The sequence below is a fragment of the Chlorocebus sabaeus genome, chromosome 2 (genome assembly GCF_047675955.1).
Source record: "Chlorocebus sabaeus isolate Y175 chromosome 2, mChlSab1.0.hap1, whole genome shotgun sequence".
Taxonomy (NCBI): domain Eukaryota; kingdom Metazoa; phylum Chordata; class Mammalia; order Primates; family Cercopithecidae; genus Chlorocebus; species Chlorocebus sabaeus.
The window spans coordinates 18,668,648-18,696,280 of record NC_132905.1 but is presented as its reverse complement, the minus strand read 5'-3'; the positions used below and the strand labels follow the sequence as shown (position 1 = coordinate 18,696,280).

Below are 27,633 nucleotides of genomic sequence, written 5' to 3'. Positions count from 1 at the left end.
GGAGAAACCTCGGAGTCTTGGAATAGAAACCCAGGAACCCTGAGCCTTGGCCCTCAGGCCCCAGGAGGGAGGTCAGGAGAGAGGAGTGGACAAGGGTCCGGCCGCAGCCGGTCATGTCCTGGAAGCTGCTTTAAGTTCCTGGTTCCCACCGGGGCCAAGAGTGATACCTGATCCTGGGGGATTGTGAAATGACCTCAGGTGGCAGCCCGCCCCCGGGGCCTGCGAAGCCCTCCACCCTCCCCTTCCCCGCTCAGCTCCACCCCTACCCCACGCCCCCTCCCGCGCGCGCGGTTAAATCCCCGCACCTGAGCAGCGGCTCACACCTGTACTCCGCCCCGGCATAGCACCATGCCTGCCTGTCGCCTAGGCTCGCTAGCCGCCGCCCTCCTTGGCCTGCTGCTGTTCGGCTTTATCCTAGTCCCAGGTGAGTGGGGCGGGGAGACGCCCAGCGCCCAGAGGGGCCGAGCCACCAGCTCCAGGATGGAGCCAGGCGGAGGCGTAGCCTCTGGAGGCCGGGGAAGTGGGAATTCCTGGGTCGGAAGTGGCGGGGACCCTTGGAGCCTAGGGTGTGGGGTCCAATGTGCTGGAGGTGGAGAGACCACTGACGGCTGAAATTTGGGAGGGTTCTGTGCTGAACGAAGACACTCCGTGGCTGCAGTGGGCTGGGGGTGGGGGCTGCTCTGCCTCGACCTCGGACGCTCCTAGACACTCAGCTGTGCAGGGTCCCCTAGGGCTGAGATCCGAGGGCCCCGACGCCAAGGGTTAGGAAGCTCTGGTATTCCCAGGGGCTAGGGACTCCTCCTGGTCTGGAAGTGGGAGTCTCTGGGGGCAGTAAGGGGACTCCTAGGGCCACAGACTGAGAATTCCTTGGAGTTAAGCTTTGGAGCAGGAGGTGGGCATCCTCTGGGTATGGCGCTACGCCCCACCCTCCACTGTCACGGGCCTGCCCTTCCAGGCACAGGAGCAGAGAAGACGGGCGTGTGCCCCAAGCTCCAGGCGGACCAGAGCTGCACGCAGGAGTGCGTCTCGGACAGCGAATGCGCGGACAACCTCAAGTGCTGCAGCGCGGGCTGCGCCACCTTCTGCTCTCTGCCCAATGGTAGCTCCACCACGGCCGAGCGGGGATGGGGCGGGGCTGCGCTGGGCTGGGAGGAGGCGGGAGGGCCTGGGTTCCGGGAACAGGGGCGCCCCAGGACCCGGGGACCCCCGGGAAAGTCAAGACGGATGAAACCAGATCCGCCAGTGCTCTCCCTCGCACGGTCCCGGGGGAGACAAAGGCGTCGTTGAAGCGCAGCCAAGGTGGGGGTCCCCACCCCTAGCTGGATTCGAGTCTCTGGTGCATGACGGGCTTCCGGGCACGCACAGCCGGGACATTGTTCCCCGCGGCCTGTGGACCCGGGGCCGCAGTTTCCTTCTCGGACTGGCCAGAGCCTGCCCTGCGGGAAAGCCCGGAGCCTGGGGCTCTCACATCTCCTCTTGGAGTCCCTCCCTGGGGGCCTCCCCCAGCCCTGGGGGAAAGACCAGGAGGACCTGGCCTGGCAAGATTTTCCCCAATTCCTCTGTCCAGGTGGAAAGGAACTTTACAGATTTAGGAAAGTGTCCCGCTCATCTTAAAGATGTGGAAGGGAGCATCGGCGAGAAAAAAATTGTTCTTGCCCAAGGTCACACGGCCATCCCATGGCTGCAGGAGTCATAGTGAGGGTTCAGCTTTTGCCTTTTGGGCCAGCTGGCTGAGTGATTTGAAGAAAGCGAGGAATCCTCCCCGGACACTGTATCGCTCTTTGTTGTCTTTCAGTCAATCGCTTCCACTCTAAGGATTGAGTGAGCGCGAGCTGGGGACTCCTTCAAAGGTGCTTGCTGGAGCTGCAGTGTCTCCACCAGGCTGATCAGAGCAGGGGGTGGCTTAGGCAGCATGGAACCTCAGCTTCTTGTTCTCCAGAGGGAACTGCTGAGTATTAGAGGCAGGGATAGGACCTGGAGAGAACCAAGGTACTGTAATGATGTTCTTTCCCGGAATACAGCCCCTGTGACTTTTCCTCTTTGTTATTTCCCTGAAGATGTCAGCACAGGCTGGGAAGGTTTGTAATACGGTGACCCCAGACACCGACCAGCAGGGAAGTGGTAAGTGGAGGGGGACTGGCAGCCCACCAAGGGCAGCATCAAGGTCAGGAGTCCCCTCCTCTGGGCCAGGGAGAGGAGGACCAGAAGGAGAGGAAGATTTGGAGAGAAAGCAGGCAGCAGGCAGATGAGAGAGGTGGAGGAGCAAAGGAGGGAGTCTTTGCTGTTTGATGGATGAAGAATTTGTTCCCTTATCTCAGATGGACAGACTGAGGCGGGAAGAGGGACAAGGTCAGATGGCCTCCTGTGCCAGGGAGGAAGCTTGGAGGAGGTTTGAATCCTAGTTCCGCCATTTTCTAGTTGTGTGATCCTGAGCATGTTGTTTTACCTCTCTGAGCCTCTGCTCTAAAATGGGAAAAATTCCAAATTCTATAGGATTGCCATGAGGACTAAATGAAATAATGCATGTAAAGTGTCTATTAGTGGGAAGATACTCCATACACAGTGACTTGTTTTGATCATAAATGGTTCCCTATTTATTCCCAGGACAGCCCAATATTGAAGGCTCCTACTCCTTTCAAGAGAATGAATTTCTTTGTATTAGAAAGTCAAGACAGTCGGCAACTTTTTAATTTTTTTTTTTTTTTTTTTTTTGTATTATACTTTAAGATCTGGGGTACATGTGCAGAACGTGCAGGTTTGTTACATAGGTATACATGTGCCATGGTGGTTTGCTGTACCCATCAACCCGTCATCTACATTAGGTATTTCTTCTAATGCTATCCCTCCCCTAACCCCCAACCTCCCTGACAGGCCCTGGTGTGTGATATTCCCCTCCCTGTGTCCATGCGTTCTCATTGTTCAACTCCCACTTATGAGAACATGCAGTGTTTGGTTTTCTGTTCTTGTGTTAGTTTGCTGAGAATGATGGTTTCCAGCTTCATCCATGTCTCTGCAAAGGATGTGAACTCATCATTTGTTATGGCTGTATAGTATTCCATGGTGTATACGTGCCACATTTTCTTTATCCAGTCTATCATTGATGGGCATTTGGGTTGGTTCCAAGTCTTTGCTATTGTGAACAGTGCTGCAATAAACATACATGTGCACGTGTCTTTATTGTCGAATGATTTATAATCCTTTGGGTATATAGCCAGTAATGGGATTGCTGGGTCAAATGTTATTTCTTGTCCTAGATCCTTAAGAATCATCACACTCTCTTCCACAATGGTTGAACTAATTTACACTCCCACCAACAGTGTAAAAGCGTTCCTATTTCTCCACATCCTCTCCAGCATCTGTTGTTTCCTGACTTTTTAAGGATCTCCATTCTAACTGGTGTGAGATAGTATCTCATTGTTGTTTTGATTTGCATTTCTCTAATGACCAGTAATGATGAGCTTTTTTCGTTTGTTGGCTGCATAAATGTCTTCTTTTGAGAAGTGTCTGTTCATATCCTTCGCCCACATTTTGATGGGGTTTTTTCTTGTAAATTTGTTTGAGTTTCTTGTAGATTCTGTATATTAACCCTTTGTCAGATGGATAGATTGCAAACATTTTATCCCAATCTGTAGGCTGCCTGTTCGATCTGATGCTAGTTTTTTTGTTTTGTTTTTTTTGTTTTGTTTTTTTTTTTTTTTGCTGTGCAGAAGCTCTTTAGTTTAATTAGATCCCATTTGTCAATTTTGGCTTTTGTTGCCATTGCTTTTGGTGTTTTCATCATGAAGTCTTTGCCCATGCCTATGTCCTGAATGGTATTGCCTAGGTTTTCTTCTAGGGTTTTTATGGTTTTAGGTCTTACCTTTAAGTCTTTAATCCATCTTGAGTTATTTTTTATATAAGGTGTAAGGAAGGGGTCCAGTTTAACTTTTCTGCATATGGCTAGCCAGTTTTCCCAACACCATTTATTAAATAGGGAATCCTTTCCCCATTGCTTGTTTTTGTCAGGTTTGTCAAAGATCAGATGGTTGTAGATGTGTAGTGTTATTTCTGAGGCCTCTGTTCTGTTCCATTGGTCTATATATCTGTTTTGGTACCAGTATCATGCTGTTTCAGTTACTGTAGCCTCGTAGTATAGTTTGAAGTCAGTTAGTGTGATGCCTCCAGCTTTGTTCTTTTTGTTTAGGATTGTCTTGGCTATGTGGGCTTTTATTTAATTCCATATGAAATTTAAAGTCGTTTTATCTAATTCTGTGAAGAAAGTCAGTGGTAGCTTGATGGGGATAGCATTTAATCTATAAATTACTTTGGGCAGTATAGCCGTTTTCATGATATTGATTCTTCTTATCCATGAGTGTGGATTGTTTTTCCATTTGTTTGTATCCTCTCTTATTTCATTGAGCAGTGGTTTGCAGTTCTCCTTGAAGAGGTCCTTCACCTCCCTTGTAAGTTATATTCCTAGGTATTTTATTCTCTTTGTAGCAATTGCGAATGGGAATTCACTCATGATTTGGCTCTGTTTGTCTATTATTGGTGTATAGGAATGCTTGTGATTTTTGCACATTGATTTTGTATCCTGAGACTTTACTAAAGTTGCTTATCAGCTTAAGGAGATTTTGGGCTAAGACAATAGGGTTTTCTAAATACACAATCATTTCATCTGCAAACAGGGACAATTTGACTTCCTTTTTTCTTAATTGAATACCCTTTATTTCTTTCTCTTGACTGATTGCCCTGGCCAGAATTTCCAATACTATGTTGAATAGGAGTGGTGAGAGAGAGCATCCCCGTCTTGCATCAGTTTTCAGAGGGAATGCTTCCAGCTTTTGCCCATTTGGTATGATGCTGGCTGTGGGTTTGTCATAAATAACTCTTATTATTTTGAGATACATTCCATCAACACTTAGTTTATTGAGTGTTTTAGCCTGAAGTCTTGCATCCCAGGGATGAAGCCAACTTGATTGTGGTGGATAAGCTTTTCGATATGCTGCTGGATTCGGTTTGCTAGTATTTTATTGAGGATTTTCGCATCGATGTTCATCAGGGATATTGACCTGAATTTTTGTTTTTGTTTTTGTTGTGTCTTTGCCATGTTTTGGTATCGGGATGATGCTGGCCTCATAAAATGAGCTGGGGAGGAGTCCCACTTTTTCTGTTGTTTGGAATAGTTTCAGAAGGAATGGTACCAGCAACTCCTCTTTGTACCTCTGGTAGAATTCGGCTGTGAATCCATCTGGTCCCAGACTTTTTTTGGTTGGTAGGCTATTAATTACTGCCTCAATTTTGGAACTTGTTATTGGTCGATTCAGGGATTCGACTTCTTCCTGGTTTAGACTTGGGAGGGTGTATGTGTCCAGGAATTTATCCATTTCTTCTAGGTTTTCTAGTTTATTTGTGCAGAGATGTTCATAGTATTCTTTGATGGTAGATAGTATTTCTGTGGGATCAGTGGTGATATCCCCTTTGTCATTTTTTATTGTGTCTCTTTGATTCTTTTCTTTTTTCTTCTTTATTAATCTGGCTAGCAGTCTATTTTGTTGATGTTTTTCAAAAAACCAGCTTGTGGATTCACTGATTTTTTTTTTTGAAGGATTTTTCATGTCTCTATCTCCTTCAGTTCTGCTCTGATCTTAGTTATTTCTTGTCTTCTGCTAGCTTTTGAATTTGTTTGTTCTTGCTTCTCTAGTTCTTTTAATTGTGATGTCAGGGTGTCGATTTTGGATCTTTCCTGCTTTCCCTTGTGGGCATTTAGTGCTATAAATTTCCTTCTAAGCACTGCTTTAGCTGTGTCTCAGAGATTCTGGTATGTTGTGTCTTTGTTCTCATTGGTTTCAAAGAACTTATTTATTTCTGCCTTAATTTTGTTATTTACCTAGTAGTCATTCAGGAGCAGGTTGTTCAGTTTCCATGTAGTTGTGCAGTTTTGAGTGAGTTTCTTAATCCTGAGTTCTAATTTGATGGCACTGTGGTCTAAGAGACTGTTTGTTATGATTTCCGTTCTTCTGTATTTGCTAAGTAGTGTTTTACTTCCAATTATGTGGTCAGTTGTAGAATAAGTGCAATGTGGTGCTGAGGAGAATGTATATTCTGTTGATTTGGTGTGGAGAGTTCTGTAGATGTCTATTAGGTCCACTTGGTCCAGAGCTGAGTTCAAGTCCTGGATATCTTTGTTAATTTTCTGTCTCATTAATCTGTCTAATATTGACAGTGGGGGTTAAAGTTTTCCACTATTATTGTGTGGGAGTCTAAGTCTCTTTGCAGGTCTCTGAGAACTTGCTTTATGAATCAGGATGCTCCTGTATTGGGTGCATATATATTTAGGATAGTTAGCTCTTCTTGTTGCATTGATCCCTTTACCATTGTGTAATGCCCTTCTTTGTCTCCTTTGATCTTTGTTGGTTTAAACTCTGTTTTATCAGAGAATAGGATTGCAACTGCTGCCTTTTTTTTTTTTTTTTTTTGCTTTTTTTTTTCCCTGTCCATTTGCTTGGTTAATGTTACTGCATCCCTTTATTTTTAGCCGATGTGTCTTTGCACGTGAGATGGTCTCCTGAATACAGCACACCGATGGGTCTTGACTCTTTATCCAGTTTGCCAGTCTTTGTCTTTTAATTGGGGCATTTAGCCTGTTTACATTTAAGGTTAATATTATTATATGTGAATTTGATCCTGTCGTTATGATGCTAACTGGTTATTTTGTCCATTAGTTGATGCAGTTTCTTCATAGCGTTGATGGTCTTTACAATTGGGTATGTTTTTGCAGTTGCTGATACCAGTTGTTCCTTTCCATGTTTAGTGCTCCCTTTAGGAGGCCTTGTAAGGCAGGCCTTTTGGTAACAAAATCTCTCAGCATTTGTTTGTCTATATAGGATTTTATTTCTCCTTCACTTATGAAGCTTACTTTGGCTGGATATGAAATTCTGGGTTGAAAATTCTTTCCTTTAAGAATATTGAATATTGGCCCCCACTCTCTTCTGGCTTGTAGGGTTTCTGTAGAGAGATCTGCTGTTAGTCTGATGGGCTTCCCATAGTGGGCAATCCGACCTTTCTCTCTGGGTGCCCTTAACATTTATTTCTTCATTTCAACCTTGGGGAATCTGATGATTATGTGTCTTGGGGTTGTTCTTCTCAAGGAGTATCATTGTGGTGTTCTCTGTATTTCCTGAATTTGAATATTGACCTGTCTTGCTAGGTTGGGGAAGTTCTCCTGGATAATATTCTGAAGAGTGTTTTCCAACTCGGTTCCATTCTCCCCGTCACTTTCAGGTACACCAATCAAACATAGGTTTGGTCTTTTCACATAGTCCCATATTTCTTGGAGGCTTTGTTCATTCTTTTTCATTATTTTTTCTCTAATCTTGTCTTCATGCTTTATTTCATTAAGTTGATCTTCAATCTCTGATATTCTTCCGCTTGATCAATTCGGCTATTGATACTTGTGTAGGCTTCATGAAGTTCTTGTGTTGTGTTTTTCAGCTCCATCAGGTCATTTATGTTCTTCTCTAAACTGTTTACTGTAGTTAGCAATTCCTCTAACCTTTTTCCAAGGTTCTTAGCTTTCTTGCATTGGGGTTAGAACATGCTCCTTTAGCTTGGAGGAATTTGTTATTACCCACCTTCTGAAGCCTGCTTCTGTCAATTCATCGAACTCATTCTCCATCCAGTTTTGTTCCCTTACTGGCGAGAAGTTGTGATCCTTTGGAGGAGAGGAGGTGTTCTGGTGTTTGGAATTTTCAGCCTTTTTGTGTGGTTTCTCCCCATCTTCATGGATTTATCTACCTTTGGTCTTTGATGGTGATGACCTTTGGATGGGATTTCTGAGTGGACGTTGTTTTTGTTGATGTTGATGCTATTCCTTTCTGTTTGTTAGTTTTCCTTCTAACAGGCCCCTCAGCTGCAGGTCTGTTGGAGTTTGCTGGAGGTCCACTCCAGACCCTGTTTGCCTGGCTGTCACCAGCGGAGGCTGTAGAACAGCAAAGATTGCTGCCTGTTCCTTCCTCTGGAAGCTTTGTCCCAGAGGGACACCTGCCAGATGCCAGCTGGAGCTTTCCTGTATGAGGTGTCAGTCAGCCCCTGCTGGAAGGTATCTCTCAGTCAGGAGACACAGAAGTCAGGGACTCACTTGAGGAGGCAGTCTGACCCTTAGCAGAGCTCAAATACTGTGCTGGGAGATCACCTCTCTCTTCAGAACCGGCAGGCAGGCTGAAGTCATGCCCACAGCTGCCCCTTCCCCCAGGTGCTCTGTCCCAGGGAGATGGGAGTTTTATCTATAAGCCCCTGACTAAGGCTGCTGCTTTTTCTTCAGAGATGCCCTGCCCAGAGAGGAGGAATCTAGAGAGGCAGTCTGGCTACAGCGGCTTTGCCAAGCTGCACTGGGCTCTGCCCAGTTTGAATTTCCAGGTGGCTTTGTTTACTCTGTGAGGGGAAAACCACCTACTCAAGCCTCAGTAATGGTGGGCGCCCTACCCCCAACCAAGCTCGAGAGTCCCAGGTTGACTTCAGATTGCTGTGCTGGCAGCGAGAATTTTAAGCCAGTGGATCTTAGCTTGCTGTGCTCTGTTGGGGTGGGATCCACTGAACTAGACCACTTGGCTCCCTGGCTTCAGCCCCCTTTCCGGGTGAGTGAATGGTTCTGTCTCACTGGCATTCCAGGCGCCACTGGAGTATGAAAGAAAAAAAAATAAATCCTGCAGCTAGCTCAGTGTCTGCCCAAATGGCCACCCAGTTTTGTGCTTGAAACCCAGGGCCCTGGTGGTGTAGGTACCCGAGGGAATCTCTTGGTCTGTGGGTTGTGAAGACTGTGGGAAAAGCATAGTATCTGCTCCAGAGTGCACCATTCCTCATGGCACAATCCCTCACAGCTTCCCTTGGCTAGGGGAGGGAGTTCCCTGACCCCTTGGGCTTCCCAGGTGAGGTAACACCCTACCCTGCCTCTGCTTGCCCTCTATGGGCCATGTACCTCAGTTGAAAATGCAGAAATCACCTGCCTTCTGCATTGATCTCACTGGGAGCTGCAGACTGGATATTCAGCCATCTTGAAAGCTGAACCTAAATCTTTTTTTTTTTTTTTTTTTTTTTTTTTTTGAGATGGAGTCTCGCTCTGTCGCCCAGACTGGAGTGCAGTGGCATGATCTTGGCTCGCTACAACCTCCATCCTCCTGGGTGCAAGAGATTCTTCTGCCTCAGCCTTCCAAGTAGCTGGGATTACAGGTGCATGCCACCATGCCCAGCTAATTTTTTTGTATTTTTAGTAGACGGGGGGGTCTCGAAGTCCTGACTTCCAATGATCCACCCGCCTCAGATTCCCAAAGTGTGGGATTACAGGCATGAGCCACCACACCCAGTGATCTGTCGGCCACTTTCATTGTCCTCTATAGCTAATCACCCAACTCTGTGCCTGTGTTTTACAACAAAAACCTGCACGTTTATAGCAACTTTATTTATAATTGCCGAAAGTTGGAAGCAACCAAGATGTCCCTCAGTTGACGAATGGATTTGCCTGGGCCTGGCTCCCCTCTATCTAACCAGGAGGTGGAGTGTGATTGTGTGTGTGTGTGTGTGTGTTAGTGGAAGGATGTGTGGTTTCTCTCTGCATGGATGAATGAGTGTATTTGGAGGGTCACAGTGCTGAGAGACTGTAACTGGGATTAGGTTTATGGGTATGAGTGAAGATTATAAGTGTGTAACCCCTCACATGTGTACTGTACTTTATACTTTAAGTGGCAGCATAGTGCTTAACCGTGGCAGCAGCGGTTAACACATAGACTCTGGAGCTAGATTTCTTGGGGTTCAAATTCTGCCTCAATTCTGTGTGACCTTAGGCAAACTACTTAACTTCTCAGTGCCTCAGTTTCCTCACTTGTAACACGAGGAAATATTAACAGATCCCTCCCCCTCTTTTAGGATTATTGTGAGAATTAGAAGAGTTAATATATGTTAGGGGCTTAACATAATACCTGGCATGTAGTAAGAGCTAATTAAGTGTTCACTGTTATAATTTCTCATTATAACTACAGAGTAGTTTGATATTTCAGGGAGAAATAATATGTTTGTTTCCACTGCTTTCACAACCCTGTGTTGTAATTAGCACTGGTTCCGCTGACACCCAAAGACACAGAGGCTCTGGGAGATTTCTGGCTCTAGGCCATAAAGTCCCACAAAGACAGAGTTGGGACTCAAGCTGAGGTCCTGTGATTCCATTGGGGAGCAGGAGGAGGGATTTGCAGGTGATCTTTCTGGGCCTCCTGAGAGCAGCTTAGGTGCCCAGGATGGACTCAGGCAGGCAGCTCTGCTGTATGTGAAGCCAAGTGAGGGGCAGTAGGGGGAGCATGCTGCAAGTACAACTTAACCTCCCTGTATCCCCTCTGCCCACTTACCCTTACTCCTTTTTCTACCCAGAAAAGGAGGGTTCCTGCCCCCAGGTGAACAGTAACTTCCCCCAGCTCGGCCTCTGTCGGAACCAGTGCCAGGTGGACAGCCAGTGTCCTGGCCGGATGAAATGCTGCCGCAATGGCTGTGGGAAAGTGTCCTGTGTCACTCCCAATTTCTGAGGTAGGTGAATGGGAGACAGAAAGCACATTGATGGCCAGGTGTTGTGGGAAACAGGAGAAAACGTCACCCAGGCAGAGGTGAAGAGAGGTTAGTTGCAGAGACAGTTGGGAAAGGTATACCAGAGGGGTGACCCTCAGCCTGTTCTAAAAGAAGAGTGAAAGGTGGGCAGTCTGATGAGCTGCATGGGGAGGCTGTCTCAGGTGGAGGGAACAGAATAAGCAAGAGCTTGGCCAGGTATGGTGGCTCACGCCTGTAATCCCAGCACTTTGGGAGGCTGAGGTGGGTGGATCACCTGAGGTCGGGAGTTCAAGACCAGCCTGATCAACATGGATAAACCCCATCTCTACTAAAAATACCCCCCCAAAAAACCAAAAAACCAAAAAAACAAACCAAAAAACTTTGATTGGCTTGGTGGTGGGTGCCTGTAATCCCAGCTACTCAGGAGGCTGAGGCAGGAGAATTGCTTGAATCTGGGAGACAGAGGTTGTAGTGAGCTGAGATGTCACCATTGCACTCCAGCCTGGGCAACAAGAGCGAAACTCCGTCTCAAATTAAAAAAAAAAAAAAAAAGCAAGAGGTTGGTGGTACCCTTGGGCTGAAATCTTGTGGTTGTCATGTGCTACTTTTAATAATTTCTCAGCAAAGGAATCTGAAGATAACCGATAGAATTCAATAGTGCACAGGTGAGCAACTGAAGCCCAGAGAGGGGGTGTGCTCTTGGTGCCCGAGAGGGAACTATGGTTTCTCTAAACTAAGCTATGGTCTCCCTGAAGCCAGAGCTCTCAGACGCCAACTGCATGGATAAGCTTTGCAGTCAAGAAGACCCAGCTTCAAATGTTAGCTCTGACACTTACCTAGCCTTTCACCTCCCTGAGTCACAGTTATCTTGGTTATAAAATGCAGCTAAATAAGATCTAATGGATCAGATAATCCCATTTAAACCTAAGGAATGAAGGCATGGCAGAACTTCCTAATAGTAGAGGGATTCTTAGGGAAAGAAATGGCCATGGTCCCTCAGGAAGGCCACAGTGGACATCCGGGACCACAGTATACCCAGGTGCCTGCTAGGGATGGTTTGAAGGAGAAGAGTATGTCTAGAATCTGTAGAAAATGCAAGCAGAGCCCCCCCAGAAGGTGAGGCTTTGCTGCATGGGTGTGTGGGATGGGGTGGGGTCAAGGAGCTGGTCTAGGATTTAAGCTGCAGGTACTCTTGCCTAATCTAATGGATATTGTTGTTGATGGTGTTGTTATGATTTTCTTCCTCCAGCTCCAGCCACCACCAGGATGAGCAGTGGGGAGAGAAAGTTTCTGCCTGGCCCTGCATCTGGTTCCAGCCCACCTGCCCTCCCCTTTTTCTGGCCTCTGTTTTCCCTCCTGGGCTGACCACAGCTTCTCCTTTTTCCAACCAATAAAGTAACCACTTTCAGCACGTTCTGTCTCTGTCTCCCCTGAGTTGGGCTGAGGTGGGTGGGCAAGTGTTAAGGGTGTGACCAGATCATCCAGGCATGAAGTCCAGAGAAGGATCGTCTGGTAGGTGTTAGCACTCTCCTGGTGGATCCTTGCACCAACCCTGTGAATCTGGTCATTATTCCTCCAGGGGAATGGATGAGAAAACAGAGGCTCAGACGGGTGGTGGGATGCTTCCAAAGTCACTCAGATTCATTGCTGGGGGTGCTGATAATAGCAGCAGCATGTACCAGGTGCCAGACACGGTGCTGGGAGGTTTGCTTATGAGATCCTCTGGCTCCTCAAAACAGTGGCCAGAGTGGTAAACACATACCCCTGTCATAGACCTGGACTCCATGAGGTTACTTGCCAGTGGCCACACAGAAAGATGGCAAAGCCAGGATCCTCTCTTGTTGATACTTTAAATCAAAGTTTTATTTTATATAAGGAATATAGTCATACGCATCAAAACTCAAAAGATTAAGAAAAGATATACAATGAAAAGTGTCTTTCACCCTTTACCCCCTGCCTCCACCTTCCAGCCCAGCCACCAAGTTGTTTTCTATGGAGACAACAATTGTTCTCAGTTTCTTGTGTTTCTTTTCAGATGTGTATCCCCAACTCTCAATCCTGTCTCTCTCCCTTCTCTGTTTCTTCCTCTTTTCCTTTCTATTCCCCCTCTATGCCTCACTCTATTCTTTCTCTCTCCTCTATTCCTTCCTCTCCATCCTCTCTCTCCATGCCCCCTCTCTTAATGCCCCTCTGTCTATGTACATTCCTCTCTCTATCCCCTTCTCTCCTCACTCCCTATCTCTATCATCTCTGTCCATCTGCTAGAGTAGGTAGACATGAGCAGGACAAGAGAGGGCTCCCCCTCACACACCCAGGAATGTCGGGTGACTATCAGGTGATGGTCGGGTAGTGGTTAAACTGTCTCTCTAATATGATCATTGGGCTGGGCGCAGTGGCTCATGCCTGTAATCCCAGCACTTTGGGAGCCCGAGGCGGGTGGATCACCTGAGATCAGGAGTTTGAGACCAGCCTGGCCAACATGGCCAAACCCCATCTCTACTAAAAATACAAAAATTAGCCAGGCATGGTGGCATACACCTGTAATCCCAGCTATTCTGGAGGCTGAGGCAAGAGAACTGCTTGAACCTGGGAGGTGGAGTGAGCTCAGATCACACCACTGCACTCCAGCCTGGACGACAGACAGAGACTCCGTCTTTTTTCTTTAAAATAAAAAAAAAATTACAAATAAAAGTTTTCTTGACTCTGAAAAACAAAGATCAGCAACATTTTAAGTAAAAAGTAATAAAAAGGGTTATTGTAGTCTTCTATTAGTTCAGTCTATACAGTTAACACCTGTTCTGCTTGATATTCATGAACATTTCAGCTCTCCATGAGAGTCCTGAAAGTTTTTCCTTGATTCTAATGTCACAGTCTCCAAAGTTATCAGAAACCTGCGTTCAAGAGCACCTGTCAAAGTCCTATAGCTGATTATAAGCCACCTTTTGAAGAGATTCAAAACAAGACAATAATTGTCTGTGGGTGACAAAAAGTCTTAGAACAGCCACTACTAAGGCCACAACTGACTAAGAATTTTGGTTACTTCTGTGGCATACAAGAATTTTACACAAGTTATTAATTATATACACTAAGCCATATCAGAATTACAGGACTTTCCAATAATTTTGGAACACATACTAGTAACATTTATACAAATACAGCCCAAAGAAAGCTAAACACCATTTCATATTTGACAATGCTTCCTATATGATTTTTATACCAAATAAGCCAAATGTGTCATTTTTGGACTTTAGGGGACCTAATAGCTATGAGATTAATTAGGTCAGAAAAAGACGTAATTTATAATTTGGTTTTGGAAAGTTTGTTACTATCAAAGGTTTAAAACACTTGGTATTATAAAAGAATTGTAGGCCATCCTAAGTCATCTAGCCAAAATAACTCAAAAATTTTAAAAAGGCAAAAAACTTTATTCACGGAAAATCTTGTTCAAAAGAGAAAGCCAAATTTCACCTTTGCATTAGTATACTATTAATACCAAACCCAATTCTTAGTAGAACCTTAGACAAACCTCTTCAATTTTAATGTTTGACCCTAAGGTAAGATTCTCATAAATCTTAAGACCCTTTATACATTTTTGTTAAAGAGCAGATCAGTGCTCCAAGAAAACCCTTTTGTGCTTTTATTCCAATGTTCCATTTACAAAAAAACTGAATACTATCACTTTAACCAATATGTTCACACACAGAATTTCTTTTATAAGATTAATCTTTCACAAACCTATCACAACTTTCTCAAACCTTCAGAGTTACTTAAAACCTTTAACTCTCTAAACTAGTGTAGCCGAAAAACTCCCACATCTCCATGCCTTCTTATAATTTTTTACCGAAAACACATTTCATTTTCCTAACACACCTTGCATGTAAAACGTTTCTTTAGTAGTCTCAATTACATGTTACACTGTTAACTCTTAGCAACTTTCATTTTTGCTGAAAACCCCAATAAATGAGTGATTTTTAATTATGTAGCAGGTGTGGAGCCTAAGATACGAGACAAAGATGCAGGTAAGGTCTCTTTCCAGCATAGTGAGGGGGCATCCCCAACTCCACATATCCACAGGCCTTACCTAGAGTCTAACAGCTCAAAGAATAGCTCTTCTTTGACTTTTTAAAAGTCAAAGAAGCAAGTCAAGATCTTAAAGTATTAGCAAATCTAATATCTGACCTAATTTAGACTACATGTCTTTATTTTACCAATAATTTTTTAAACTGTCCTTATCTTCCAAAGCTTACTAAAGTCACGTGAACTAAAAGGCATTAGTTTTTATTTTCCTGACAAAATATTTGATTTAAGCACTTATTTTTAAGCCAATTAATCAGAGCTCCTTCATATCTAAATGTCACACACAAAACATATAAATATACAGATAGAAGAAGATCCAGTAGTTGTAAGATTTTTCATTGGGCAGTTTTTAAGTTTCTTAATTGGATTACTGGCTTCAGGGTGGGGTCCTTTGAGGAACAGGGCTAAGAAAACATGCCATTTGTAGGGCCTAATAAGCAGATACAGATGGAAAGCAAAACAGATCCCCAAAAATTCAGGGTCATATTTTTATGCCAGATTCTGGATTTCCAAAAAAGAAACACTACAGAACAAGACAATGAATGATCTTACTGTGAGTTTCATTACAAGACAACCCAGAGTCAATCGGCCCATTCTGTGATCAGCCTATCCCCCATGGAAGCCTTATCTCAGTGGTGGGGTGGGGGGTGGGGACATTTCCATACCTTCCAGGTGGCTGAGAGCATGCCTCTCTGATCCAAACGTGCAGAGAGCCAAGTATCCCCCCAAAACTGCCACTGGTCATGCCCAAAAGTATATTTGCTACCTAGTTATTACACACGAAATCTCACTCATAATGCGAAGTAATTTCTGATACTCTAAAAAGTAAAAAAGTCAGATAATGCAACGCAAAACAGAACAGAGCCTTAGCTTTTGAGAGAGATCTGCTTTCAATTCCTGGGGTTTAATGAGGAAAACAGATGTTTTCCCTAAAACGGGGTCTGTGGTACCTCCTCTGTTTTTCTCAAGGAGTCCAAGGCTGTTAGAAATTATCTTGGGTCCTCTCATGTGTTCATCAAGAGTGGCAAGTATCGGGTGAAAACCCCACCCCCGATATTCAACGTGGGTTCTTTCCTATTTCCCTAAGCATCGGTTGGTCTGAGAAATAAAGGGAAAGAGTACAAAAGAGAGAAATTTTAAAGCTGGATGTCCAGGGGAGACATCACATGTTGGCAGATTCTGTGATGCTCCCTGAGCCGTAAAACCAGCAAGTTTTTATTAGCGATTTTCAAAAGGGGAGGGAGTGTACAAATAGGGTGTGGGTCACAGAGATCACATGCTTCACAAGGTAATAAAATATCACAAAGCAAATGGAGGCAAGGAGAGATTAAAATTGCTAATGAAGTTTCAGGCACACATTGTCATTGATAACATCTTATCAGGAGACAGGGTTTGAGAGCAGACAACCAGTCTGACCAAAATTTATTAGGTGGGAATTTCCTCATCCTAATAAACCTGGGAGCGCTACAAGAGACCAGGGTTTATTTCATCCCTTCGCCTTTGACCGTAAAAGACAGCTGTCCCCAAAGCAGTCATTTCAGAGGCCTACCCTCAGGGGCCATTCTTCCTCAGGGATGTTCCTTGCTAAGAAAAAGAATTCAGCAATATTTTGCCTATTTGCTTTTGAAAGAAGAGAAATATGGCTCTGTTCCACCCGGCTCACTGGCAGTCAGACTTTAGGTTTATCTCCCTTGTTCCCTTGTTATCCCGTTCTTTTTTCAAGATGCCCAGATTTCATATTGCTCAAGCACACATGCTCTACAGACAATTTGTGCAGTTAACACAATCATCATAGGGTCCTGAGGTGACATACATCCTCCTCAGCTTACGAAGATGACGGGATTAAGAGATTAAAGTAAAGACAGGCAGGATTGGGGAAGTGATAAGTGTCCATGAAATCTTAATTTATGTTCAGAAATTGCAGTAAAGAGAGGCATAAGAAATTATAAAAGTATTAATTTGGGGAACTAATAAATGTCCATGAAATCTTCACAATTTATGTTCTTCTTCCGCGGCTTCAGCCAGTCCCTCTGTTCGGGGTCCCTGACTTCCCACAACAGCAAGAAGACAAAACAGAGAAAAAAAACAATTCAGTCGACTGAGAAAGAAAAATACCTTTTTTTCCCCTTGTTTTGTTTTCCCTTTGTAAAAAAAAAAAAAAAAAAAAAAAAAAAAAAAAAACTTTTTTCTTCAGAAAAATAAGACCCAAGAAGAGAAAAAAGCATAAAGGCCTTTTAAATATACATATAGCTTGGATATCTGCTTTTAATTAAGCTAACTTTTAACAAAATCTCCTATTACCAGACTCTAGCTGGGACAGACAGCCAATATTTATGGTCTTTAAACTTTACCAAAGGCAATCTCCCAGGTGAAACCAATAAGCCTTAACTAAGGTTATGATTTAACCACAGGTGTACGAAGTATTTTCAAACAGGTGGTAAGCAGTTTTTACAAGATTTAGAATCTACAAAGGTAGCTTAGAGAAGGGAAAATTCAAAAAGGGAAGCCAGATGTTGTTCAAGGAGGGGCAGAGAATCAACAAATGGCAAAGGTCACACAGATATCAAACCAGAAAGGACTAACTCCCTGAGCTGGGAATTGAATCTTGAATCTGGACTGCCATTGTGAAAAGACAAATCCTTAGCTATTAAACTTCAGCATTGGGCAGTTTCCATTTCTTTTCTTAGAAGGACCCTAGAGACAGCCAATTTTGAGCTTGCAAAGGCTTTTAACTGCTCAAGACAATTTTTAGGGCTATGATGTGAACCTCAAAATTCCTGTCCTCTGGACGGTGGAGACTAAGAGGGTGTACCACCATATGGTTACAAGGTCAAGCTCCCAAAGACATAAAACAGGACAAGGGGAAACTTCTTCCAGTTTTTTGTTTGTTTCATGGACCTGCAGCAAAGTTTGTAACTGACCAGTGTGCCGGACTGGCTTGAACGGCAAGCTTATGGGGTCCTAAGCCCATGTTCTATCCTAAGGTACCTCTCTTAATGACAGAAAAATACAGAAAGATGAATTCATAGCACAAAGTATACCAGATTTGCTACAGCTTAAGACTAGCCTCATGAAGCCTTTTATTTCATTACTTGAAACTTTGCAGAGGAGACAGTGATTTTTACCATTCCGCAATCGGTGCACACAGAGAGAGGCCAGAAGTTTGACTGGTAAGAAATTCTTACCCTTTTGCTGGCATGCCGTTTTCTGGGTTCCCTTTCCCTGAGTGGCCCTAGAGAATCTACTCGCTGCATCATAGCCCTGGGGGCCAAGCTGCAACACAAAGTAAAAATTTTTTTAAAAATCTCAATTTTGTAAGATGCTGCCCAGTGGGTTGCATGGGGTAATCAAATTAACATTTTCCATTCCAGCCAGAGCAAAATACGTGGGACAAAACATAGACATTAGCCGCTCTGCTTGTCACCCAATATCTAACTGGCAAGGCTCAAACTTGCCCCCGGTTGGGCCTTGTCATCTTTAATCCATTCAAAGTGGGGTGGAATGACCTCCCATCAGGAATTTCAACATGTGGTCTCTGGGTAAGATGGAAGAGCAGATAGTCTCCTTAAGTAACAGAAAAGACAGGAAAGGAAAAGGAGAGAAAGAGAGAGTGAGAGAGAGAAGCCTTGTCTGAGGCAGGGTGGGGAAGCAGGGAGCTCAGGGAGGCCAGAGAAATACCCACCCACTGCAGCAACACTGAATCGAAAGTTCAGGCGGGCACTTGTCAGTCACAAAGGGATCTTTTCCAGCAGTCCCTTCAGCTCTCAAGTTTCCCCCTTTGGGGAGAAAAAAAAGTTCCCCATGTTCCATGATCCTGTACATACCTAATCCTGTCACCTGTAGCCATCAGCAAAGAGTGCAAGGCAGATTAATCCAAAGAGAATAGCGGTTAACATTTCACAGTGCCAAATCCATTTCTAGCCAAGAGGGATGTTACTGAGGGGAACCTCTAACCCACTGTCTCTTTTGTTTGCTCTGGCTCTTGCTCTCGCTCTCGCTCTTGCTCTCCTTCCTTTTGAGACGGAGTTTTTGCTCTGTCGCCCAAGCTGGAGTTGTGTTTCATCCTAAGGTACCCCTCTTTATGACAGAAAAGTACAGAAAGAAAATTTACAGAATACAGAAAGAGCCCCTGCTGCTGGAGGAGAAACCTCCACCCACTCCACCTCCTGCCCCGACTCCTCAGCCTCTGCCACCGGTTCCGCAGCCACAGCCAGCTGCTGGCCCCCACACTCAGCTCACCACCGCCTCTGGCACCTCCACCAGCTATGCCCTCGCCTCCACCCCCACCCCCACCAGCCGCTGCCCCACTGGCTGCCCCTCCCGAGGAGCCCGCCCCCCATCCCCCGAGGACCCCGAGCTGCCGGACACCCGGCCTCTGTACCTGGCCAAGAAGCAGGAGGCGGTGGCCGTGTGTGGGGAGACGGACTAGGAGGCCGGTGAGAGTGGCGGAGGGGGCATCTTTCGTGAGCGGGACGAGTTCGTCATCCGCACAGAGGACATCCTTTCCCTCAAGGTGAGTCCCAGCCTTCTGCAAAAACTGGGCCTGATGGATTGAGTGTTTGTTGAGCGGCTGCTGGGTGAGAGGCTTGTGTTGGGACCTGCAGATCCAGGCATGGCTGAGGGAGAATGGCTGGGCCTCACTGGAATTCACAGTCCCATGGTGCCGATAGAGGTGGCAGTGACCTGCGGGCCTCAGATTATTTGTGTATGTGTCTATACATGCATTTATTACCTGTACATAAGGTAAAGAATTTTTTTTTTTTTTTTTAGATGGAGTCTTGCTCTGTCGCCCAGGCTGGAGTGCAGTGGCATGATCTCGGCTCCCTGCAACCTCTGCCTCCCAGGTTCAAGCAATTCTCCTGCCTCAGCCTCCCGAGTAGCTGGGACTACAGGCACATACCACCACCCGGCTAATTTTTGTATTTTTAGTGGAGGCAGGATTACCATGTTGGCCAGGCTGGTCTGGAACTCCTGACCTCGGGTGATCCACCCACCTTGGCCTCCCAAAGTGCTGGGATTACAGGCTTGAGCCACTGCACCCAGCCACCCCCTATGTCTTAGAAGGGACTCTAATTTTTCTAAGTTAAGCCTTTAACCCAAGTTTGGTCAAGTGTCCTTGCTTTTTATTAATAGGGGCCTTTAAGCCTCTTTGTCTTAAGACGGACTCTAACTCTCCTAAGTTGGGCTTCTAACCCAATCTCATCCTTTACCCAGGTGATGGAGAACATGATAAAACTGGTGACTCCTATGAAATAACAGGCCCTTTCTTTCTTTATTTTACTGTAGCGCTCTCCCTGGATATCTGTATGGTTAACCTTCACTCACCTCATTCAAGTCTTTGCTCAAGTGTAACCTTCTCAAAAAGGTCCACTATGACCATCCTCATTAAAATTGCAATCTCTGTATCCCCAGTTCCCCCTATTCTACTCACTTTTTCCCCATTACACCTTGTACTATTAGTCTATATAATTAAATTATGCATTATGCTTATTGTTTATTTTCTGGGCCCCACCCTGAATATAATATTTATTATCTTTGCCCCACTCTGAATGTAAGCTCTCAGAGTGTTTGTGATCAAGAAGTGGGAAGGAAAAGATTACTGTTTTGTCCATTTAGTGTTTGGCATATAGTAGGCACTCAATAAACATATGTTAATTGAATGACTGAATGAATGAATGAATGAATGAGGAGTTATTTGCTAGAAGCAATATCATATGGGATACAGTCACTGTGATTAAGAAATTCCACAAATCCATGGATACCAGTACTGGCACAGGCATGGAAGGCAAGGAAATAAAAGTTCTTATATAATAAAATAAATAAAATAAAATAAAATTTTCTGAAAATGCATCATCTGATCCTATTGCAGTAAATGCAACTGCTATATGATTTAAACATTCATTTCCCTAAGCCTCAAACCCAGTCCAATTCCATTTATATAGTGTCCAACCTAGGGCTTGGTTTAAGTGAGGAGAGGTCAAGAGTGGAGACAAGATCTCTTTCAGATTTTGAGGTGTCCTAACACTCATTATTTGCAAAAGAGCTTAAGTCCTTACAGGGGCCATCCCAGCAGAACATGGTGTCCAGAAGCGTCAGAGGAGCTAATTATTGGATTCAATCACAGCCCAGTGCAGGGATCTTGGAGCCCAAAATACACTGCTTCTTGGAGAGGCTGCCCGCTACTGTAACTGGCAAAAGGGTTTGGCTGCTTGCCTCTTGTAAAAAGGAGCCAGTCTAATGAGAATGAGGTGTGATCAACAGAGAGCAAGATTTTATTATCCTGGCTAGATAGAGGAGAAGTGGATGTAATTCTTTACAAAGATTTCCACTCTATAATTTGTAGAGGGAACACGGGGTTTTTTGAAGAGAGGGTTCGGAATGCAGAAGAGGCAGGGGGCTAGGAGGTATCAGGTGGGGCGACCCACTCCAATGGCTTGTCTTGAATTATTGCTCTATCTGGTGAAACGGCCAGCACCATTGTGGCTGGGAGTGTCTGGTCGGTATCAGGATCCGGCCCCTGAAGCTTCTAAGGAAAGTATTGACCAGATAAGTGGATATAATGTGTGCTTAACAAGCATCTAGATAAATAAATGTGCATAAGGTGTGGGGGCACAGAATGGGAAAAGAAAGAGAGTGGAGGTTTACAGCATATTCCAAGGCTGTGTCTCAAGATGAAAGGAAACACATATGCAGTTTGTCTCAAAGTGATATCTTGAGATTGGGGAGAAAGGAGGCAAGAAAACAAAGTGTTAAAATGCGGTTTGAAGCCAAACTGCTCGGTTACGCTATTAAACGCAATCCATGCTATTAAGATAGGAATTGTGGTAGAGCTAGGATCTAGTAATGCTACCCTTTCCTGCCTACTGCAGTCTTGGAATTCTTGCCCCCAGCCTGGCCCTCACCCTTCACCCTAATGCTACCATCATCCATCAGCCCCACTCTACCAGCCTCAGTGCTTCTGCAGCACCGAGTCCCATAGCCCCATACCAGTTGTAATGGCTCCAGCTTTCCCCTCTTCACTTTTGCTCCTGCTGGTGCTGTGACTGCTGCGTGGTTCCACTTGTCCTGTCCCTTGATGCAGACTTTGGAGACCCCAACTTGAAAAATAAGCAAATGGCAAACAAAAAAAATATCCTCCTCCTTTCCCACCTCATCACTGTGTTTACCAAGTTCATAATTCTACCTTAAGGTCACGGCAAAGAGGGAGAGTGTAGAAAAAGTACAAATGGAGTGATGGCAAACAAAACAAACACAAGCAAACAAAACGAGCCGTCTAGTCATTGCTGCAGCCTGTTGGCCAGCAGATAGGGGTCTGCTTTGCTTAGCTAGTAAAGGTGGTGCTTGGAGGAGCTCAGCATGCACCACACTACCCCCAACCCTGACTTTTTTTCTTTCTTTCTTTCTTTCTTTTTTGAGATGGAGTCTGGCTCTGTTACCCAGGCTGGAGTGCAATGGTGTGATCTCGGCTCACTGCAACCTCTGTCATTGGGTTCTGGCGATTCTTCTGCCTCACCCTCCTGAGTAGCTGGGATTACAGGCACCTGCCACCAAGCCTGGCAAACTTTTGTATTTTAGTAGAGATGGGGTTTCACCATGTTGGCCAGGCTGGTCTCAAACTCCTGACCTCAAGTGATCCACCTGCCTCTCAAAGTGCTGGGATTACAGGCGTGAGCCACTGCGCCCGGCAGCACGCTGACTTTTTCCACAGAACAGCATAGCATTAGTAAATTCTGCCTGCAGAGCATACAGGTCTTAGACACACAAGTTTCTGTATATTCCCCTCCCCAGCTGAGACATTAACCCCCAAACGTCCAGGGCCCAGCCACACCAGACCCATTGGGATGAGCTCATTGCATAAAAACTTGGTGAATTTGCAAGAGATGGGCCTCCTGGGGCTGCTCTGCCCTAGTGTTTATGGCCTTCACATCTTGAACACCCCTCAGAGGATTTCTCCCTGGATGAACAATCCATAGCCTGTGGTTTATTATGGGTTAGGGTTAGGGCTTTTACACCACCTGGGGGATAGACAATGAAGACAACTGCCCTCTTCCATCAATCTCAAAGTAAGTACAAATGGAAAGGTCGGTGGTTTCCTCAGCAAGTAGAGCTCTGTGAAGCTAGGTGGCACTGCAGGACCTACTTCAAACAAGACCCCAGTGGTTGGCTGTGTGTGGTAGTTCGTGTCTATTATCCCAGCACTTTGGGAGATGGAGGCAGGAGGATTGCTTGATCCAAGGAGTTTAAGACCAGCCCAAGCTGGTTTCTACAAAAAATACAAAAATCAGCCAGGCATGGTGGCACATGCTCGTAGTCCTAGCTATTCTGGAGGCTGAGGTGGGAGGACCACTTGAGCCCAGGAAGTCAAGGCTGCAGTCAGCCATGATTGTGCTACTGCACTCCAGCCTTGGAGACAGAGCAAGACCTTGTCTCAAAAAAACAAAACAAAAAGCCCAGTGAGCTCTGCAGCCTCATGGTAGGTGCCTGGGATGGTTGAGTGGTTGGAGCACAGAAAACCCTAGATTGGCTCATTCATGATCTATGTTGTAGGGCCAGAGACCCTGGTTTGAAATAATAGAAATCTCTCAGCTTCTTAATATATGACTTAGGTGAGCATATGCTTATCAGAAGGACAGTTCTCCATCCATTGTGGGGGATTCCCATTCAGCTGTGGTAGATTAGCAGAGTCACTGTCATTTCTTTTACTTTTCTCTATGGTTTCATAGGATACCACTATATACCACTGTAGTGACTTCTCCTTCACCATTTTCTTTATGTTTTATTCTTTTTTTTCAGTGTTTAATTTTGACATAATTTCAGACTTAAAGTTGCATGGGTGGGCACAGTGGCTCACACCTATAATCCCAGCACTTCGGAAGGCTGGGGCAAGAGGATCACTTGAGCCCAGGAGTTTGAGACCCAGCTTGGGCAATGCAGAGAGACCCCTGTCACTACAAAAAAAATTAAAAATTTGCCCAGCATGGTGGTGCACACTTGTGATCCCAGCTCTTCGGGGGGATGAGACAGGAGGATCTCTTGAGCCTAGAAGTTTCAGGCTGCAGTGAACTGTGATCACGCCACTGCACTCCAGCCTGGCCAGCAGAGCGAGATCCTGTCTCATAAAAACAAAAGGAAAGAAAAGTTGCAAAAATAGTACCAAGATTTCCTGTATACCCTTCACCCACATTCCCGAAACGCTGACATTTTTACCACATTTTTCTTAATCCTCTCCCTGTCTGTCTGTCTCTGACACACACACACACACACACACACACACACATACACACACACATATACCCCACACATTACGTTTGTTCATAATATATGGGAATAAGTTGCAGACATCTTAAATACTTCCGTGAATTTTCTAAAATAAAGATATTCTTTAAAATAGCTTCAGTACAATAGTCAAATTCAGGAAATGAACATTGATATAGTACTAGTACCTATACTAGTATCTACGGCAAAACTGGCTACATAACGGTGGGGGTGCCCAGTGCAAAGTAAAAATGTGGAGCTCCTTGTTCAAAAAAACAGGGGAAAACATATCACTAAAGGTACTCAAAAAACTTTCTTCTTTCTTGCAGAGTCTCTCTCTAGACCTGTCATGGAGCTTTTGATTTATTGTTTCTGTCACTATCCCTCAGGCACGGGGATAGTTGTGGAGCAGTGCAGACCCTCAGAACTACCTAGGGTCCCTGACTGCTACTTGGTGGTGTGTCCTGGAGGATTCTTCTTGCTGCCGGATTCCTCCTCATGCCAGCTGCCAGACTGAAGCTCTGTGACTCAGCTGGGGGTGGGAAATCAATCTTCCCTGTCCACAGGTCCATTGCACCAACCCATGGATGGGCAGTCCCCAAGCAACTGCAACCTCTGTGCTGAGACATGCTCCGTACAGGATTGGGATAGGTGAGAGGCTTGCTCCTGCCAAGTCACCGGTTGAATGTACTGTGCTGCTGCCAGCCCGGGACTGGGACAGTAATTGGCATTCCCTGAAATGCCACAGGATGTGCACACCTATCTCTGACCCTTCCTGCACCCTTTCCCAAGGCCCCACTGGGAGTGGTTGGCAACGGTAGAACATGGGCCTCCCCTTGCCAATGTGATTCGACTGCCATGTGCATAGCAGCAGTCAGGGGGCAAAGGTGGAAAGGGGAGGGCTGAGCAGAGCCATGGTGCCAGTGGGTGGAGGGCGAGCTGCTGAGAACCCATCCCGAGAAGGCAACCAGAGGTGGGACTGCTGTTGAGTCCAGACACCTAGCTCCCGGAGCACGCACCATTGTCTAACTGACCTTCACTTACAAACACAAGTTTAAATAACTGAGAATTTTAAGACAATGACCACAAGGAATTACATCCTGGGTGCAGGGTCCTTCTGCATCCAGGGCCTTGTGTGACTTGAGTGCATGTCTACAAAGCCCATCTATAGACCTTATTCGGATTCTACCAATTGTCTCAATAATGTCCTTTACAACAAAAGAAAATCCTGGATCCTACGTTGCATTTAGTTGTCACGCCTCTTTAATCTTCTTTCTTTTTCTTTCTTTAAATTACTTAGTTCAGGAGCAGATTAATCTTCTTTCATCTGGAAAAGTTTCTCAATCTTTTTTTGTCTTTCATGACGTTAACATTTTGGACGATTAAAGGCCATCTATTTTATAGACTGTCTCTCAATTGAGCTTATCTGATATTTCTTCACAATTAGATTCATGTTATGCGTTTCTGGCAGGAATATTATAGAAAAGATACTGTGTTCTTTGTGGAGGATCATACCGTGAGGCACATGCTGTTGATTTGTTTTGTTACTAATAGTGTTAACTTCGATTACTTGAGTGAGACAGTGGCTGCCTATTTTCCCATTTGCAATGAATAAGTATTTGTGGGAAGAATGATTATTTAATGGTTGCTAGATGATGTTTTCCTTTTATTATTTTCTTTTATTTATTTATATTTTTTGTAGAGATGGTCTTATTATATTACTCAGGCTTGTCTTGAACTCCCGGCCTCAAGAGTTCCTCCCACCTCGGCATCCCAAAGTGCTAGGATTACATATGTGAACCATCATGCCCAGCTGTTAAATGATGATTTTCTAAATCTATCCTTGACCCCTTGTCTACCTTTATTGAGCCCTTTTTGGTTTCCCATCCTTGCCTACAATGTGACATTTTGGTGTTGTGTTCTATCTACTCTTCTGAGCCTGTGGACACGATGCGGGTAGGGGAGGTTTGGGGCTCTGATCTCTCTGAGGTTTGTGTTAAATGTCTTAAGCCAGGGTTTACTCCATTAGTTAGTGGAGTGTCTTACACCCGAAAGAGTGTTAAGCTTCACTTTCCCACCATCCTTCTTTCTCTCCTTCCCTCCTTCCATAATTCAGAGATTATGAGAATCATGGCTGTGACTCATAGCTTAACACTTTAACTCTAAAAAAGAAATCCCAGGTCCCTCTTTTCCTCCATGGTATCATGTCTACAAAACTAATCTACAAGTACTTGTTGAGTACTTATTCTGTGCATGCCAGTTTGCTTGGCTTACTGTAGAGAAGAAATGTGTAAGGCAAAGTCACTGCTTTCAAGAACCCACAAGCTGTAAACATGAAGAGTAGAAGCAGGCAGGCCTGGAATATCTCTGTGTAGTCTACATGGACAGGTCCAGGGGATTTTATGGGATGGGGAGGTAAATAGGTCATGGCAGAGCTGAGCTTTAATGATAGCAAACTGATTAAAAGCATTGGCTCTAGAATTAGACTTTGATTCAAACACCATCTTCATTCCTTCCTAATTTGTTATTCTGGGCAAGTAATTTATCTTTCTGACCCTCAACTTTTTCATTTGTAAGATACAGTTATTAATAGAATCTTCCCCTCAGGGCTGTTGGGAATATTAAATGAGATAATGTATGCAAAGCACTTAGGTTGGTTCCTGACATATCCTAAGTGTTTCATAAACAGTAGTTATTAAAATCTTAAAGGAAGGTATTATGTATCAAAAGCTTTTCAAATGCATGTCCGCTGTTGACCCGGAAATTCCACTTAGAATCTATCATGAGTAAACCACCAGAAATGCCCATAGTGATTACTTACTATATCGAGAAAACTTCAACAACCTTTAACATTTAACATTAACATGTAACCACCGAAGTTTGTTTAAATAAATGATGATCTCTTCATGCAAGTAAACCTCTACACACATTAGCAATTATGTTACAGAATATTTAACGATAGAAGAAAATCTTTACCTAATATTGTCAACTGGTAAAAAGAGGCTATAAATCTGCATTAATATATGGTCTTAAACTGTTCTCTATCACATATATTTCTTTCATTCTTCCCAGAAACATTTTTAAAGGACTTGAGGAGCTTGCCACTGCCCCAAGGGGCATTTGGAAGATTCTTCTCTAGCAAGTGTGATTTTAAAAATTTAATGGGACCTCAATATTATGTCAGGAGGGTTATTCCCAGTGCCCACATAGCATATCTGGCACACACTAGCCTCTGGAACAGTTTGAGAGAGTTAAGTTTATCTGTTTGTCTTTGCATGCCAGCAACTTTTACATCACAACAGCTCTCAGAATCCAGACATGGTGATGTAGAACTACTGGGTATTTGTACTGATAGGGACCAGGCACTATGAGCCTTGAGCTTCACCTGTGAATAAATCTCAGGGAAGAAAGAGAGGAGAGGGAAGAGACCCAAGAATTGAGATTTTCTCCCCACAGTGTGGCCGTCTTATTGATTTAAAGAGAAGAGATATGAAACTGTAAAACTTTTTTGAAACAAAGCAGTGTGTTTTTATTAGTTCTTATTTTTTTGCTTTGAATTCTCAATGCCACTACCTCTGTCCAAGCTTACAATCCATCATAACCAGATGATGGTAAAGCTGCCCACCCTGTTTCTCTAAACAAATCTTCCCAATTCTAGAACTGAGACTTTTTTTTTTTTTTTTTTTTTTGAGACAGAGTCTCACTTTGTCTCTCAGGCTAGAGTGCAGTGGCGCG

The 27,633-nt window shown here is 44.6% G+C and overlaps 1 protein-coding gene across 1 annotated transcript; it reads left to right on the top strand.

Annotated features, from left to right (window-relative positions):
- The first annotated feature begins 285 nt into the window (after positions 1–285).
- WFDC2 (WAP four-disulfide core domain 2) lies at positions 286–11,977 on the top strand. Its single transcript, XM_008015960.3, has 4 exons — positions 286–424; positions 956–1,099; positions 10,396–10,548; positions 11,816–11,977. Exons 1-3 carry the CDS (start codon positions 349–351, stop codon positions 10,545–10,547), a joined length of 372 nt encoding a protein of 123 aa, XP_008014151.2. The 5' UTR covers positions 286–348; the 3' UTR covers position 10,548; positions 11,816–11,977.
- Positions 11,978–27,633: the final 15,656 nt, after the last annotated feature.